Source organism: Bufo bufo, chromosome 4, assembly GCF_905171765.1.
Source record: "Bufo bufo chromosome 4, aBufBuf1.1, whole genome shotgun sequence".
Taxonomy (NCBI): domain Eukaryota; kingdom Metazoa; phylum Chordata; class Amphibia; order Anura; family Bufonidae; genus Bufo; species Bufo bufo.
In genome coordinates, this window is record NC_053392.1 from 569,990,048 (window position 1) to 570,006,621 (window position 16,574).

At 42.5% G+C, this 16,574-nt stretch overlaps 1 protein-coding gene across 2 annotated transcripts in view; it reads left to right on the forward strand.

Moving 5' to 3' along the window:
• SRBD1 (S1 RNA binding domain 1) overlaps nucleotides 1–16,574 on the forward strand; it is a 222,802-nt gene that overhangs the window by 181,476 nt on the left and 24,752 nt on the right. For both annotated transcript variants that reach the window (XM_040430325.1, XM_040430326.1), the window contains exons 18-20: nucleotides 1,430–1,536; nucleotides 4,294–4,470; nucleotides 7,780–7,935. In XM_040430325.1, coding sequence (XP_040286259.1) covers nucleotides 1,430–1,536; nucleotides 4,294–4,470; nucleotides 7,780–7,935 — 440 coding nt within the window. The remainder of the gene's footprint in view (nucleotides 1–1,429; nucleotides 1,537–4,293; nucleotides 4,471–7,779; nucleotides 7,936–16,574) is intronic.

Consider the following 16,574-nt stretch of genomic DNA (forward strand, 5'->3'; position numbering starts at 1 on the left):
TGATAGTACTTTGTGTGTACATGAGGGATAACACTATTTCTGGCCACTATATGTCTTGTATCTGGCATTTTTAGCAGTTTTCTTCTGTACATGCTTAACATCTAATTTGCAGATCTCTCAGACATGGTGGGTGGAGACCAGCTGCCTTCCACTGTACACAGAAAGTAGAGGAGAAGCTGCTTTCTAAGCGTCCCTTATTCACTCAGAAGTATGCCACAGGATCATGAAGGACATTTCAGAGAGGCACTGACCTGGATTGGTTGTGAATAGGGATGAGCGAATTGAATTCGGATGAAACATCCTAAATCGATTCACATAAAACTTTGTACAGTATTCAAAGTTTTATGCAAATCGACTTCTGATGTTTCATCCGAAGTCGATTCGCTCATCCCTAGTTGAGAATTTAAGACTTGTGCCAAGATATAAATCTTCTGTGTAGCTGTACAGTCTCTTTAGTGTCTCTGAATCCCGTCTCACTTTTGCTGCTGCTCACTCCCTCCCCCACCCCATCTACAAGTATGGATCCTTTCGTGGAGCTGCTTCGTCGTCTCCAGACAGTATTCAAAGCATTTTTCAAATTGAAAAGCAATTAGTGGGGGAGGTAGGGTGGATGAGAGTTAAGCAGCTGATTACATGAGACATAGACATTTCTCACCTATAAAACATATCACAGTTTCTTGTGGTCGCTTGTACTATTGATGAGTTATGTAAAGTTGTGTGCCAGTACAGTGACTCTTTAAAGGGAACCTAAAATCAAGTTGTTATGTTAAACACTTTTTTAAATTTTTTTTATTATTTTTAATTTTTTAAATTGCCTTTCTCCCTATCTATACCTAAAAATAGTCCTTAAATTGTGTACTTTTCACACTGGCCACTAGGACTAAAATATGTCAAGACTTCCTGTTATTTAAGAGAAGCCACATGGGCCATAGACACAGCAGCCTGGAGGAGATCTCATTGATTTCACCTATTGTGACTGGTGGATCCCATCTGTCATTGTAATCCTGCTTGTAATGATAAGAAGATGGCTACTGGTAAGTTACCTGTACAGAACAGGAAGTCTCAGCATGTTATTAGGTCAGGTGGCCAGTGCAAAAACTGCAGGATTTTAGATTTTTAAATAAAAAATATAGACCGTGACATGAAAAATTAAAATAAAAACATTGAAATAAAAATCACCAAAAATTCTAAAGCAAATATGTTTAACATAATAACGTGACTTAAACATTAGGTCATTTTCTGATGATGAATTCCCTCTAAGGAGTTACCTAGTGCTCACAGGTGGACTTTCACTTATAGCAATAATCGTAATTTTTATGGCTGGAATTACAATCCAGTAGCTAAAAGGTTAATGATGCAGGTTCATTGTCGGTATGGCTATAACACATGGAGCCAGTCTATAAAGTTAACCTTTTCCTGTCTCTTGCAGCATGATGTCTCGCAGGTGCTGCTGAAAGGCATCCTGGACAGCGTGGTGGAGGAGTGCGTCAGCTTTGTGGGGGTGGATATAAACATCTGCTCCGAGACTCTGTTGAGGTAAACACACCCTTATACATGGCTTCACCCCGTTTAACTCCCCTGCATGAGAAGAGTATGACAGTGCTCTCCCCCGATGCTGCCACCTGCTCCAGGGACTCCGGTATTGAACCGCCACAATGATGCACATTGTGTACCGCAGGCTGTTAGTATAATGATGTTTGTCTTTCTGTGGTGTACATAGTCTTAAGTAAGCACACTTACACCGCTTCACCTACTGAGGCTTTGTTAGGCTTCTCAATGAATCTGCATTTCTCTGTGGCCCATTAACTGTGCACAAAGTAGTAGCGCAGCAGCGGGCGGCGGTGTGCTGTCAGGAGCCTAGAAAGCTGGAGGAGAATGTAGAGAGAGGAGTAGCGATCAGGCCATGGCATAGGAAATGTCACGTATGCAATAAAATAATAAACTTGTGCCGTGCTAAGATATTGATGACTGATCAATGTCAGATCGGTGGAGGGTCAGATCGTCGGGGGTCTGATTCCCGGCACCCCCTACTGATTTCCTGCGCGTCGTCTCTTTTGCAGAGGCGGTGCAGTGTAATTACACTGAAATACATTAACTTGAATGGGACAAGCAGTTGTAATTACAGTGCGCCGCCTAAGGAGAAGGTTTACAGGTAATTTTGAAGCAGAAGCAATGAGCGCTGGTACCCCTTCAGACAGCTGATCGGTGGGGGTGCCCGAAGTTGGATCTCCTCCTTTCTCATATTGATGACCTATCCTGCACACTGCATAACCCTTTATTAAAGTGTCATTATCGTCATGCTGACTCAGAGCACTAAGTAATCCGTACCCTGGGAAACATGTTATAGAGCAGGAGGAGCTGAGCAGATTGATATATAATTGTACGGGAAAAGATTCAGTAAGACTTGTAATACATTCACTTAAAGGGGTTGTTTATCTGTAATTTTAATATGGGGGGATTTATCGATTTATATGGGGTGATACAGTAAATATATATGTGTGTGTATTTGTACTGTGTATATATATACAGTACAGACAAAGTTTGGACACACCTTCTCATTCAAAGAGTTTTCTTTATTTTCATGACTATGAAGGCATCAAAACTATGAATTAACACATGTGGAATTATATACATAACAAACAAGTGTGAAACAACTGAAAATATGTCATATTCTAGGTTCTTCAAAGTAGCCACCTTTTGCTTTGATTACTGCTTTGCACACTCTTGGCATTCTCTTGATGAGCTTCAAGAGGTAGTCCCCTGAAATGGTCTTCCAACAGTCTTGAAGGAGTTCCCAGAGATGCTTAGCACTTGTTGGCCCTTTTGCCTTCACTCTGTGGTCCAGCTCACCCCAAACCATCTCGATTGAGTTCAGGTCCGGTGACTGTGGAGGCCAGGTCATCTGGCGCAGCACCCCATCACTCTCCTTCATGGTCAAATAGCCCTTACTTTCAAAGTTTTCCCAATTTTTCGGCTGACTGACTGACCTTCATTTCTTAAAGTAATGATGGCCACTCGTTTTTCTTTACTTAGCTGCTTTTTTCTTGCCATAATACAAATTCTAACAGTCTATTCAATAGGACTATCAGCTGTGTATCCACCTGACTTCTCCTCAAGGCAACTGATGGTCCCAACCCCATTTATAAGGCAAGAAATCCCACTTATTAAACCTGACAGGGCACACCTGTGAAGTGAAAACCATTTCAGGGGACTACCTCTTGAAGCTCATCAAGAGAATGCCAAGAGTGTGCAAAGCAGTAATCAAAGCAAAAGGTGGCTACTTTGAAGAACCTAGAATATGACATATTTTCAGTTGTTTCACACTTGTTTGTTATGAATATAATTCCACATGTGTTAATTCATAGTTTTGATGCCTTCAGTGTGAATCTACAATTTTCATAGTCATGAAAATAAAGAAAACTCTTTGAATGAGAAGGTGTCCAAACTTTTGGTCTGTACTGTATATATATTTATATATGTGTATACAGGTGAAACTCGAAAAATTAGAATATTGTGCAAAAGTTCATTTATTTCAGTAATGCAACTTAAAAGGTGAAACTAACATATGAGATAGACTCATTACGTGCAAAGCGAGATATTTCAAGCCTTTATTTGTTATAATTTGGATGATTATGGCTTACAGCTTATGAAAACCCCAAAGTCACAATCTCAGGTCCCCTTTGCTCATGGGGTATGGTTTAATTATCTGACTAGAGTGTGACACTTTGAGCCTAGAATATTGAACCTTTTCACAAAATTCTAATTTTAAGCAGCAATAATGCAATTCCTTTTAATTTACATTACTGAAATAAATGGACTTTTGCACGATATTCAAATGTTTCACCTGTATATACATATTAGGAAAAAAAATCTTATTTTTTTCCTTTTTTTTTTCCATACTTTATTTGACACTTTTGTTAAGTCCCCCTAGGGGACTTGATTATACGATCATCTGATTTCTTATCCCATAGAATGCAGTGAATTACCATTGTAATCTATGGGAGATTCGCTATATTCCCACGGCGCACTGCCACAGGCAGGGCTTCATAGGAACATAGCTGTGGCAGGCCTCGGATCCTTGAATCTCAGCGACGGGGAGCTGTTCGCGCCCTGGTAGTGCTGCACTTCAGGAGAAAGCCCTCTCAGATGCCATGGTTGCAATTGACCACAGTATCTTGGGGTTAAAAGTCTGTAATTGGCATTATCTATCCATCTGTCTATCTTTCTATCTGTCTTTGTATCTGTTTGTGGATAGCAAGTCTTTCTCTAATCATTTTTTTCTGCATATTTTAGACATACCGCTGGACTGAATTCTGTTAGGGCCAAAAATGTAATTGAATGGAGAGAGAAGAATGGACCTTTTATTAACAGGGAGCAGCTCAAGTGTGTCAAAGGGCTGGGTCCAAAGACCTTCCAACAATGTGCCGGCTTTATTAGAATTAATCAGGAGTATGTCAAGAACCTGTCCAGGTAGGTTTCCATTCCTCCACAGTGTGTCGAGCATTTAACTGTGCTCCAGCTATCACTGCAATAAAAATGTTGTGTCACCTACACAAAGATGAAGACACCGCGCCTGTCATCACTGGATGATATGTGATATGTACTCCAGCTAAGTAATTGTGTGGACTCCCCCAGAGTGCTCCACATGCATACACTCTGAGATTAGTGGTATATCCAGCAGGTTGAGAGCTTTACATTGTGGTTTTGTGTATGGTGGCAGTGGAGTCCCCAAAGTCTATTTGTAATGTCAATGTTCTGTCGCGCCATCTTCAGAGGGAAGGGGCTTCAGTGCTAGTTAAAGGGGTTCTGCCAAATTTATAACTTATCCCTTATCCACAGAATAGGGGGTATGTTTCTGACTAGTGGGGATCCCAACCAATCTCAAGAATGGGGGTCCGATTTTCCCATATGATTGGTGCACTAATGCTCTATTCATTTTCTGTGAGTCCTCCATAAATAACTGAGCATTGTGCTTAAATCTCCAGCAGTCCCATAGAGAATGAATGGAGCAGCAGCGCACAAGCTGCAATCAGATCTGAAGATAGTGGATAATAGGTTATAACCTGGAACATCCCCTTTATGCTCTGAAGCTCCTTCACAGTTTTTTCCTGCAATGATACAGTCTTCCTGCTGAGCTAATATTTTTTATTTTTTGCTAAAGGGTAGGGATAAATAAAGCTTTCCCTAAATAAAGTATATTAGAAAAGTATTCCCTATCCCTGTCCCTACCCATTAGAGAAAAAATAAAAAAAATAAAAAAATATATATATAAATAAAAATTAAAAAATATATATAAAATATATAAATAACTAGTATCAAATAATTAGAAAAGGCTCCACCAGCAAACTACTGGAGCTCAGCCTTTCAGTTACCAGCTGAAAAAAAAGGGATAAATCAATAATAATAATATAGGCTGGCTCACAGTATTTTTGCATAGAATTTATTATTATACTAAATAAATACAAACTGACTTGGTGTCAGTATCAGCATACAAACATAACAGAATGTGTAAATAGGTATAGAAGTGCGGAGCTCTCGCACAAACCTATATAACCGGAGTACTCCTAGGAATGAGACCTAATGGCTAGATTAAGGCTGCAAGGGTTAATTTAATGAACCGCTCAAATGTCCATAGTTATAGATACCAGTTTGCCAACTAGTTAGAACCAAAAGTTCAAGATTGTCCTTGTTGTAATTTCCCACAGGGGGGACTCTGTGTTTAAATGTCGTCTGACCGATAGTAACCACACTTGCTCCAATCTGTGGGGCTCCACTTACTTGTTCCTGGCGGAGCAAACCATCGGAGCAAACCGCCAGGAACAAGTAAGTGGAGCCCCACAGATTGGAGCAAGTGTGGTTACTATCGGTCAGACGACATTTAAACACAGAGTCCCCCCTGTGGGAAATTACAACAAGGACAATCTTGAACTTTTGGTTCTAACTAGTTGGCAAACTGGTATCTATAACTATGGACATTTGAGCGGTTCATTAAATTAACCCTTGCAGCCTTAATCTAGCCATTAGGTCTCATTCCTAGGAGTACTCCGGTTATATAGGTTTGTGCGAGAGCTCCGCACTTCTATACCTATTTACACATTCTGTTATGTTTGTATGCTGATACTGACACCAAGTCAGTTTGTATTTATTTAGTATAATAATAAATTCTATGCAAAAATACTGTGAGCCAGCCTATATTATTATTATTAAAATATATAAATAGTTACACTTTAATGGCCCTTTGTCACAGTTCCTTGGTGAACAGGATCTGCTCTAATTAAAGGGGTTTTATTATGTCAGACATTGGTGACGTATCACTAGTTGTGAGTCCCAGGTTTGGCCATTTTCAGCAGTTCCACAGAGGTGAATGTAGCAGTGGCGGCACATGTGTAGCTGCCCTCTGTTCATTTCTATGTGAGTTTCAAAAATAGCCAAGCGAGCGCTCTCGGCTATTTTCGGAAGTCCCATAAAAGTAAATGAAAGGTGGCCTTGCATGGGCAGCTGACCTCCATTCCCTTCAGGGTTTTTGTTTTGCAAATAGGTGCGTGTCCCAGAAGTGGAATCCACACCCTATCAATATGCCACCAATGTCTCCGATGAGACAAACCCTTCAAGAAAATGCCAATAGGGCTGCTGCCCCCCTGTTTCTCAGGATAGATGGGGACTCCAGAGGTTGGGTTTTCACAAATCATGAAACGTCATGATGACGTATCCTAGCAATATCACTACTTTAAGGGGTTGTCCACCTTTCACTAGGTAATGGTCTATCCTCAGGACCTACACCCCACTCTCCCCAGTGATCAGCTGTTGACAGTTGTGGGAAGAGCTCTGCAATGGTGAGTTCAGTCCACTACAGAATAGATGTAGCCGTCTACTTCCACTGCTGGAGCTACAGCCAAACAGCTGATCAGTGGGGGCGGGTGAAGTGTTGGACCCCCGATGATAAGCCAATCCTGAGGATAGGCCATCACTTAATAAACGGTGACAAACCCTTTAATGAGATAATTGATAATGAGATCATTTATGATTAATATTCTTATATAATTGATCAGTGAGGGCCTGACCTCTGAAATCCCCCATCCAGAGAAGAGGCAGATCCTTCATACTGGTGTTGTAATCTGCACCAAAGAAATGGTCTTATACTGTTACAAGTTAAAGCTGTAATTTGGGGTATTATTCTTTTTTCCACTGTTTTTATTTTATGATTCTATCTTTTTGTTTATATGATTCTGGGTTCATCCATCTTGTGCTGCTTCGGGGATTTCAAGCTTTCCAGCAGAAACCTGGGCATAAGAAACATCAGTCATAAAACAACCTATTGACCGCTGTGGAAGAGTATAGAGATCATGATGTGTGGTCTGCGCAGAGGTCACTGTGCAGGGAGGGGGAGGGGCTGAGCTTTCCGCATCATATTTTGCAATAGTTCATTGTAATCCTCCATGTTATGATGAGATGACTGCTGACCCCGACTCCAGTTTATGCAGCACACGCTGAAAAGTAATATAGATAGTAATATTGAAAATAAAACATAGACATTTTTTTAGATATATTTAACATAAAAACCACGGGTCATTTGCTGATAATGGATTTTCCGTCAGTTGACCAGCTATGTAATAAAAAGCAATTTTTTAGGGATTTAATGCTTTTGGATTTTTAAAAGAAAAATGATTGTTATACAGTCTGGCAATACCGTCATATAGTTCAGTAAATATATAAAGGTTTGGTGGAATGATGAAGAGTCAGACATGAAGTCATGGAACAATTCTGGTTACGCTTTCTTAGGGACCAATCAGGAGGCCAAGGATCGAAAGAGCAGGTGACCCAGGGCAAAGTATCCAAACAAGGCAAGAAGACAGCAAAATCTGCGCCTACAGTGGCCAAGCCAAACCCGCTGGATCAGACGTGCATTCATCCCGAGTCATACGGCATAGCAATGAGGTAAGTCAAGTCACATTAAGGTGAGGCCTGCGCACCACCTAGCCAACTCGATTTCAACGTCTGCAAATGTTTCCTGCACTTTACTTCTCTGCAGCATTCATTTTCCAAAAGTATAAATTCAAGAGCATGACATATCTGATGCCTAAACCAGTAAAAAAAAAAAAATGACATTATACTGGAAATGATTTCTACCTTATGAATGCAAAGTAAATAGTTAAAACAGAGATGTAAGAGAAACCTCCGGGCTGCAATGCAAAAGGTGTTCTCGGAGCCCAGTGAAATTCGTTATATTGGTGCATATGGCGGCACAGACACCGCAAGCTAGCATCGAAGAGCCATGTTACAGCACTGTGGGGTGGACGGCTGTCATCTGTTGACCAGCCTGTGTTATAATGATCCTGTATGTCTAATAAGAAGGCTTCTACTAAAGCAATCTGTCCTGAGAGATGTTATTTCCTTCACATTGGCATCCATATAGCGGTATATTCAAACAGTATTATCATTATTTATAAATGTCTGAACGCTGGGACCCTGGTCACTAGAACATGGGTCCTAAACCCTCTTGTCCTCCCCACTGCATGACCGCAGTGAGGAGTAGTTTAAATGAAGTGCCGCTCGAGCATATCCAGTGCCGCTCTATTCGTCTGTGGGACTGACGGAGACAGCCAAGTGCCGAGCTAAGCTGTCTCCATCAGTACCATAGACATTGAATTGAGTGACACTGGGCATGCTTGGCTATTCGAACTCCTGACTGTGGTCATGAAGTGAGAAGCTCAGGAACCCCCATTCTAGTGATCATTTCGGACCCAGCAATCAGACATTTTATCACCTACCCTGTGGATAGATGATAACTGTCAATTGGGGGTGATCCCCTTTAAAGGCAATTTTCTAAATAACAATACATTAGTTGCTGCTGTCTTCTTGCATTTTATTCGGAAGTCTCGTAGAAATGAATGGTGAGCACTCCGCGCAAGCGCAGCCACCCCTCTATTAACTTCTATAGGAAAGCCGGAGACAGGGCTCGACTATTTTTGGCAGGCCCATAGAAATGAGCGAAGGGCAGACACGCATGAGCGGTTGCTGTCTGCTCACTTCGGGAGTCCTGTTGTGGAGATAGGTGCGGGTCTCATGCATGACCGCCATCCATTCATTTTTATGGGACTACCGAAAATATCTCCAGCAGTCCCATAGAATTGAATGGAGCAGTGGCTACGCTTTCACGGAGCGCTCACAATTCGTTTCCGAAAATAGCTCGGCTCTACATACCATACCATGTGTAAAAGGCAGACCTCAGAATCCTCATAAATTGCAACAGTAAAGCGTTGCAGTCTATGGTATAAGCAATAAAATTATGACACGTTCAAGTCTCCTAGTGGGACTAAACAAAAAAAAAAGTAAAAAAAATGTTTTTGAAAATTGAAATCACCCAATTGGGAAATAAATATGCAATAAAAAAAATAAACATCATTGGTATTGCCGCGTCCAGAAATGTCTAAATTATTAAAATATTAAAGCATTTATCTGGACAGTGAGCCCTGTAATGGAAAAATTTTTAATCATAGTGTCCAAATTGCTGTCTTTTGGTCACCTCACCCCTGAAAATAAGAGTGTACAGCTCTGTGGATAGCAATATAAAAAAGATATGTCCATGAAAAAAAAAAAAAATTTCAAGAGTTTTTATTTTTTTAAGTACTAAAGCATAATAAAAATGATATAAATTTGGTATTGCTGCAATCGTGCTGCCTTGCAGAGTTAGGCCTCGTTCGTGTCCATGTTCTCTATGGACAGAACACGTACCCATTGATTTTAATGTGTTTGTTCATACATCAGTAGTTTTCCACTGCAAGGCACCACCTTGGTCTGTGATGTGGACCAAACACACCCATTAATGTCTATGGGTCCTTGAAAAACCACTGATACAGCACCGCTGGCATCCTCGTATGGCCATGTCAGGATACGTCAGCTCCTATTCAGGTGAGTAGGAGCTGAGCTGCAGTATGCCGGCCCTTGAAACTACACAGTGGATGGTGCCTTTTGCCTCCAGCTACATACACTGTATAATTTCTGGCTCCGGCAGCTGCCCGAAAAAGCACCTGAGTGCTGGGTGTCGGACCCGGACCAATCTGATATTGATGACTTGTCCTGGAAACACCAAGAAAATGGTGTTTTTTAGCTAATTGAGACTAATAAAAATACAGTGGACTACAATATACAGTGGGGGAAATAATTATTTGACCCCTCACTGATTTTGTAAGTTTGTCCAATGACAAAGAAATGAAAAGTCTCAGAACAGTATCATTTCAATGGTAGGTTTATTGTAACAGTGGCAGATAGCACATCAAAAGGAAAATCGAAAAAATAACTTTAAATAAAAGATAGCAACTGATTTGCATTTCATTGAGTGAAATAAGTATTTGAACCCCTACCAACCATTAAGAGTTCTGGCTCCCACAGAGTGGTTAGACACTTCTACTCAATTAGTCACCCTCATTAAGGACACCTGTCTTAACTAGTCACCTGTATAAAAGACACCTGTCCACAGAATCAATCAATCAAGCAGACTCCAAACTCTCCAACATGGGAAAGACCAAAGAGCTGTCCAAGGATGTCAGAGACAAAATTGTAGACCTGCACAAGGCTGGAATGGGCTACAAAACCATTAGCAAGAAGCTGGGAGAGAAGGTGACAACTGTTGGTGCGATTGTTCGAAAATGGAAGGAGCACAAAATGACCATCAATCGACCTCGCTCTGGGGCTCCACGCAAGATCTCACCTCGTGGGGTGTCAATGGTTCTGAGAAAGGTGAAAAAGCATCCTAGAACTACACGGGAGGAGTTAGTTAATGACCTCAAATTAGCAGGGACCACAGTCACCAAGAAAACCATTGGAAACACATTACACCGCAATGGATTAAAATCCTGCAGGGCTCGCAAGGTCCCCCTGCTCAGGAAGGCACATGTGCAGGCCCGTCTGAAGTTTGCCAATGAACACCTGAATGATTCAGAGAGTGACTGGGAGAAGGTGCTGTGGTCTGATGAGACCAAAATAGAGCTCTTTGGCATTAACTCAACTCGCTGTGTTTGGAGGAAGAAAAATGCTGCCTATGACCCCCAAAACACCGTCCCCACCGTCAAGCATGGGGGTGGAAACATTTTGCTTTGGGGGTGTTTTTCTGCTAAGGGCACAGGACAACTTATTCGCATAAACGGGAAAATGGACGGAGCCATGTATCGTGAAATCCTGAGCGACAACCTCCTTCCCTCTGCCAGGAAACTGAAAATGGGTCGTGGATGGGTGTTCCAGCACGACAATGACCCAAAACATACAGCAAAGGCAACAAAGGAGTGGCTCAAGAAGAAGCACATTAAGGTCATGGAGTGGCCTAGTCAGTCTCCGGACCTTAATCCAATCGAAAACCTATGGAGGGAGCTCAAGCTCAGAGTTGCACAGAGACAGCCTCGAAACCTTAGGGATTTAGAGATGATCTGCAAAGAGGAGTGGACCAACATTCCTCCTAAAATGTGCGCAAACTTGGTCATCAATTACAAGAAACGTTTGACCTCTGTGCTTGCAAACAAGGGTTTTTCCACCAAGTATTAAGTCTTTTTTTGTTAGAGGGTTCAAATACTTATTTCACTCAATGAAATGCAAATCAGTTGCTATCTTTTATTTAAAGTTATTTTTTCGATTTTCCTTTTGATGTGCTATCTGCCACTGTTACAATAAACCTACCATTGAAATGATACTGTTCTGAGACTTTTCATTTCTTTGTCATTGGACAAACTTACAAAATCAGTGAGGGGTCAAATAATTATTTCCCCCACTGTACATCAGATACAAGACAGCTGTCAGTCACAGGTAAGGCATCCATTCCGACTCCCCCATAGACATGCACGCTTGGCTCGGTCACGTGTTTATGTGTTCAGAATAGCAAGATGGGGGTGAGCCGCTGCAGGGCACCTCTGGTGGTGACTTATCTCACCAAGAGCAAAAAAAAAAGTCAAGCATGTTAAGATCCAACTGCCCTATCCATCTCTCCTCTGACACCGGTTCTCACACTGGGGATCACAGGGCCTCATTTCTCATGATCAGTGGGTACCCCATTGTCAAACCCCTGTGGGTCAGACACTTATGCCGTGTTCTGCGTATAGGGTATACGTGTTTGTAATGGATTTCATGGTAATCTGTGAGTCTGTTCCAGCATAGGGACAGACTATCAGAATTGCTGTGTCCGACATAGCTGGACTCTGCCGCGCTCCACTGGATCCCCATTGCCTATAATGGGGTTCGGCAGCTTTCCGGCATAAATTGCGGCTTTCTGCGAGACAAATACCAAAGCATGCAGCTGTATTAGTGTGGCATAAAGCTGGCATTTATACTGGAAAACTGCCAAATCCCATTATAGTCTATGGGAAAGTAGCACACCACTACCCCTCCCTCATCCAGATATTATCAAAGATCAGCAAACTAGCTGTAGAAAAGCAAATATTGCATGATTTACAAGATTGTCAGGAATTTCATAAAAGGGTCTTCCTAATTATTCCAGACACAGTAGCACTTTTGTCCATCGACTGTGTCCATGGGCTTTTCAGGCGAATGGTGCAATACCATACACAGCCAATGGACAAGACAAACTGTTTTAGGAAACCCATTTAACTAATGGCAGTACATAAGATCTGAAGGTAGACTTTTCATCTAAGAATAAAGTGTCAGTTCCAAAGAGCACAGGTCATGGTTACATCAGGCTTTCAAATGTCTTCTTTACCATCATGTATAACGAAGTCGGTGTGAACCCACTGCATCATTTAAACGGGTTTGGCTCTAGGCTATTCTTAAGGGTACTTTTTAAATGGCTCCCTAGGTGTTGACCATTTAACCCTATACAGGGATCTGGACTTTGCTGCAGGGGAACCACCAGGCTGCTACCTCTTGGAGTACTCTCATTTCAAGTGACTGCTGACCTATGGAGCTCAAGAGACATCGGTGCAGGGCACCAAGGAATCAGGCAACAACCATTGTCAGGGACAGGCTGAGGTCAGGGCAGGCAAAGTTTGTGCAATTCAATAAACAATCCGAGGTCAGGAGGGCAGGCAGCTCAGAGTCAGAATAAAGAACAGGCGCAGGTCAGGTACACAGAACAGACAAATTAACACAGCTTACGGTACCTTAGCAGGAAGCTAGAACCTATTGCTCAGGCACCTTCCCCCAGGGAAAGATGCTGAAAGTACCCCAGTGTAACCAGCTGGCCCTTTAAGAGCCAGGGAGAGTGCTAGTGTGTGCCCTACGAACAGATAGAGACATTGCCATCAGAAAGCAGTCCTCAGCTTGCATGGAAGGAGAATCGCTACTATGGTGGGTGGAAACACCAGGCAGAAAAAGGAAGAAGCCTTTAACTATGGAGCAGGTGAGAAAGACGCCCGTGCCTACCAGCAGGAGATGAGTGGTGGTGGACAGGGACCGCTGCCGTAAGATAATGCAATATTTTTAGTTTGGAGCTGGAATCGGTTCATTCTACCTACTCCATCCAAAACCAAGTCCAACTCCTGGACATAATTCAAGCATGGATCCCCAGTGGACATATTCCAAGAGGGACTATCAGTTCTTCACCATACTCCTGTCTCTAAACCCAACATGCTAGTATATTCTGGAGAGAGACCCTTTAACTTTGTCTATATAACAAGCATAACCAGTGCATTGATATAAACAAGACATGATTTCACCCATTTAACGACATGTGGTTCGAGTGTCTACAGGGTTGTTTTTGCCTCCACAATACAAACGACTGGTATATCGCCTCTTAATTAAAGTAGCTGATGCTCACTTTCCTTCCGTGTCTCTCAGCGTGTCTTTTTGATTTGTATGATGATAGCTCATGCATATTTTACACCACATAACAGCATATAATGATTTTTTGTTTTGTTTTGCAAAAGCTAGTGTTGCAGCGCCATTAATCTTGGGGCATTCGAACAGAATGTAATGGGGTATCACGTTGCTGTAGTGTAACACATGATATTATTTGCTCTCGAGTCATGTTATTTGAGCATGCTTTTGCCGTGCAGAGTGTAACCACACAAGGCTGTTTTCTATTAACCCTTCAGATGCGCCATGACTTGATATATCCTCGTATTTTTCTTAATTGATCAATTATTACATTTTGTGTTTAGGATGAGATTATCTATTTATTGTTGGGATCGCTTTACAGCAAGAAAATTTTTCTAGTGTATTATTTAAAGGGGTTATCCTATCCGTATAATGACCCCCAGAATGCCCGGGCCCCTCCTCTAGAGCATACTTACCTGCTTCCTGGTACCCACGTTGCTCCGGATCCCAGCATGGCCACCGCTGCATCTCCCTGTCCTGCGGATCAAAACATCTGGCAACGCGGGAGCAGCCATCAGCAGACCGTGACCAGCCTCCCTAGCGTCACCCGCTAGTCACCATCGCAGCCTGCTATTGCCTGCTCCCCCTGTCAATGGCGGCTGTGCAGGGATCCAGAGGGATGCGGGTGCCGGGCATCAGGTAAGTATGCTCTAGAGGAGGGGCCCGGGCATTCTGGGTATTATTATAGGGATGGGATAACCACTTTAAGGGGTCACTGAGTTTTCATAAAACTTTTGATATAGTCATAAAGATAAAAGTTTTAATTGGTGGTGGTCTGACTGCTGAGACCCCCACCAATCGCTAGAGCAAGGAGCGAGAAGTGCTCACATATTGTGCAGTCTCTCCTTACTGCAGGGGACAGAATCGAGACAGGCCCATAGACTTTCTACTGAGTCCATCCCCTGCAGTGCGGAGAGAGCATGTCATATGCGAGTGCTTCTCTCTCCTCGTTCTAGCGATTGGTGGAGATCTCAATACTCAGATCCCCACTGATCAAAACTTTTAATGTCTGTATGACATAAAAGTTATATGACATCTCAGTAACCCTTTAACGTTCATATGTTTAATTATAGATTTTACATTCATCTTGTCATTTCTGACAAGCTCTTCTCCAGTTTGCTTAGGGCTAGTTCAGACGACTGATGTTCACGTCCGTGTGCTTTCTGAGAGTTAGCACATTTGGCCCAATTGACAGATTCTAGTCAGTGGGCCAATTCGCATGTCCAGTTTTCTTCATAGACCATCAGTCTGTGCAGAGAAGATCTCAGAATGCTCTATCATAGTCTGATTTCTGAGCTAAACTCGCCTATTCAAGTCAGTGGGTCCGGGAAGGAATGCGAACAGCACATGGACTCCACTTATGTACGGTCCGTTTTTCACAGATGGTTGCTACAAGATACTGATAAGAACCTGTTAAAGAGGTGGAAAACAGCTAAGATACTGATGCTAAGCAGATGGGAAAAAAAAACTGTCCAACGGAATGTATACTGAGAAAGTCCTGATTCCACACACACGCATGGAAAATCAACCATTTTTAGTAGATGGAACACAGACGAGTTTTACAATGCTGTCTGAATTCTGCCTTATTCTCTGTATTCTTCCAGACTGTGTAAAGCCTATTTATTATAATTCCTTTGGGGGGAAAAAAGTTTGAAATTTGACCGTTTGTTCAAAGGAAGACATCCACTGAAGTTATATTTCATATAGCTCAATCAGATTGTGTTGTGCAAAATGCGCCATGTATGGGGTGTAATGCCGTGGGCTCCTATGACCATTTTTATAGACAGGCAGCGACACAACAAAGTCACTTCAATAAAATTTATTGCTTGTTCCAGCCAACTTACAGTTCAGCCGGATCGCAGCCGGGACAAGTAATCAGTTCATGTTATCCACAATATGTCACACTCGTGTGTGGGAGGAAAACACCACACCGAGCATAGGAGGGAAAGGGGATACCAGAATAAGGCTTGGAAAATAGGGAAGGAAGATGGACACCTCCTAGAGAAAACCCTAACTCCAGTCTTGACAGACTACCAGTATAAACAGGCCCCAAAGGTAGGCATGTTCATACACCGGATACCTAGAATCCTATCTCACCCTATAGGACCCTGGAAATAATGTCAGGACTGAGTCTACCTGTTCCTCCAAAGGGAAGGGCGAACACGAGTCTCCGTCAGGCCTAATGACAAACAACAGGGAAAGGTAACACACACAAATACACTGCTCAAAAAAATAAAGGGAACACTTAAACAACACAATGTAACTCCAAGTCAATCACACTTCTGTGAAATCAAACTGTCCACTTAGGAAGCAACACTGAGTGACAATCAATTTCACATGCTGTTGTGCAAATGGGATAGACAACAGGTGGAAATTATAGGCAATTAGCAAGACACCCCCAATAAAGGAGTGGTTCTGCAGGTGGTGACCACAGATTTCTTCTCAGTTCCTATGCTTCCTGACTGATGTTTTGGTCACTTTTGAATGCTGGCGGTGGTAGCATGAGACGGAGTCTACAACCCACACAAGTGGCTCAGGTAGTGCAGCTTATCCAGGATGGCACATCAATGCGAGCTGTGGCAAGAAGGTTTGCTGTGTCTGTCAGCGTAGTGTCCAAAGCATGGAGGCGCTACCAGGAGACAGGCCAGTACATCAGGAGACATGGAGGAGGCCGTAGGAGGGCAACAACCCAGCAGCAGGACCGCTACATCCACCTTTGTGCAAGGAGGAACAGGAGAAGCACTGCCAGAGCGCTGCAA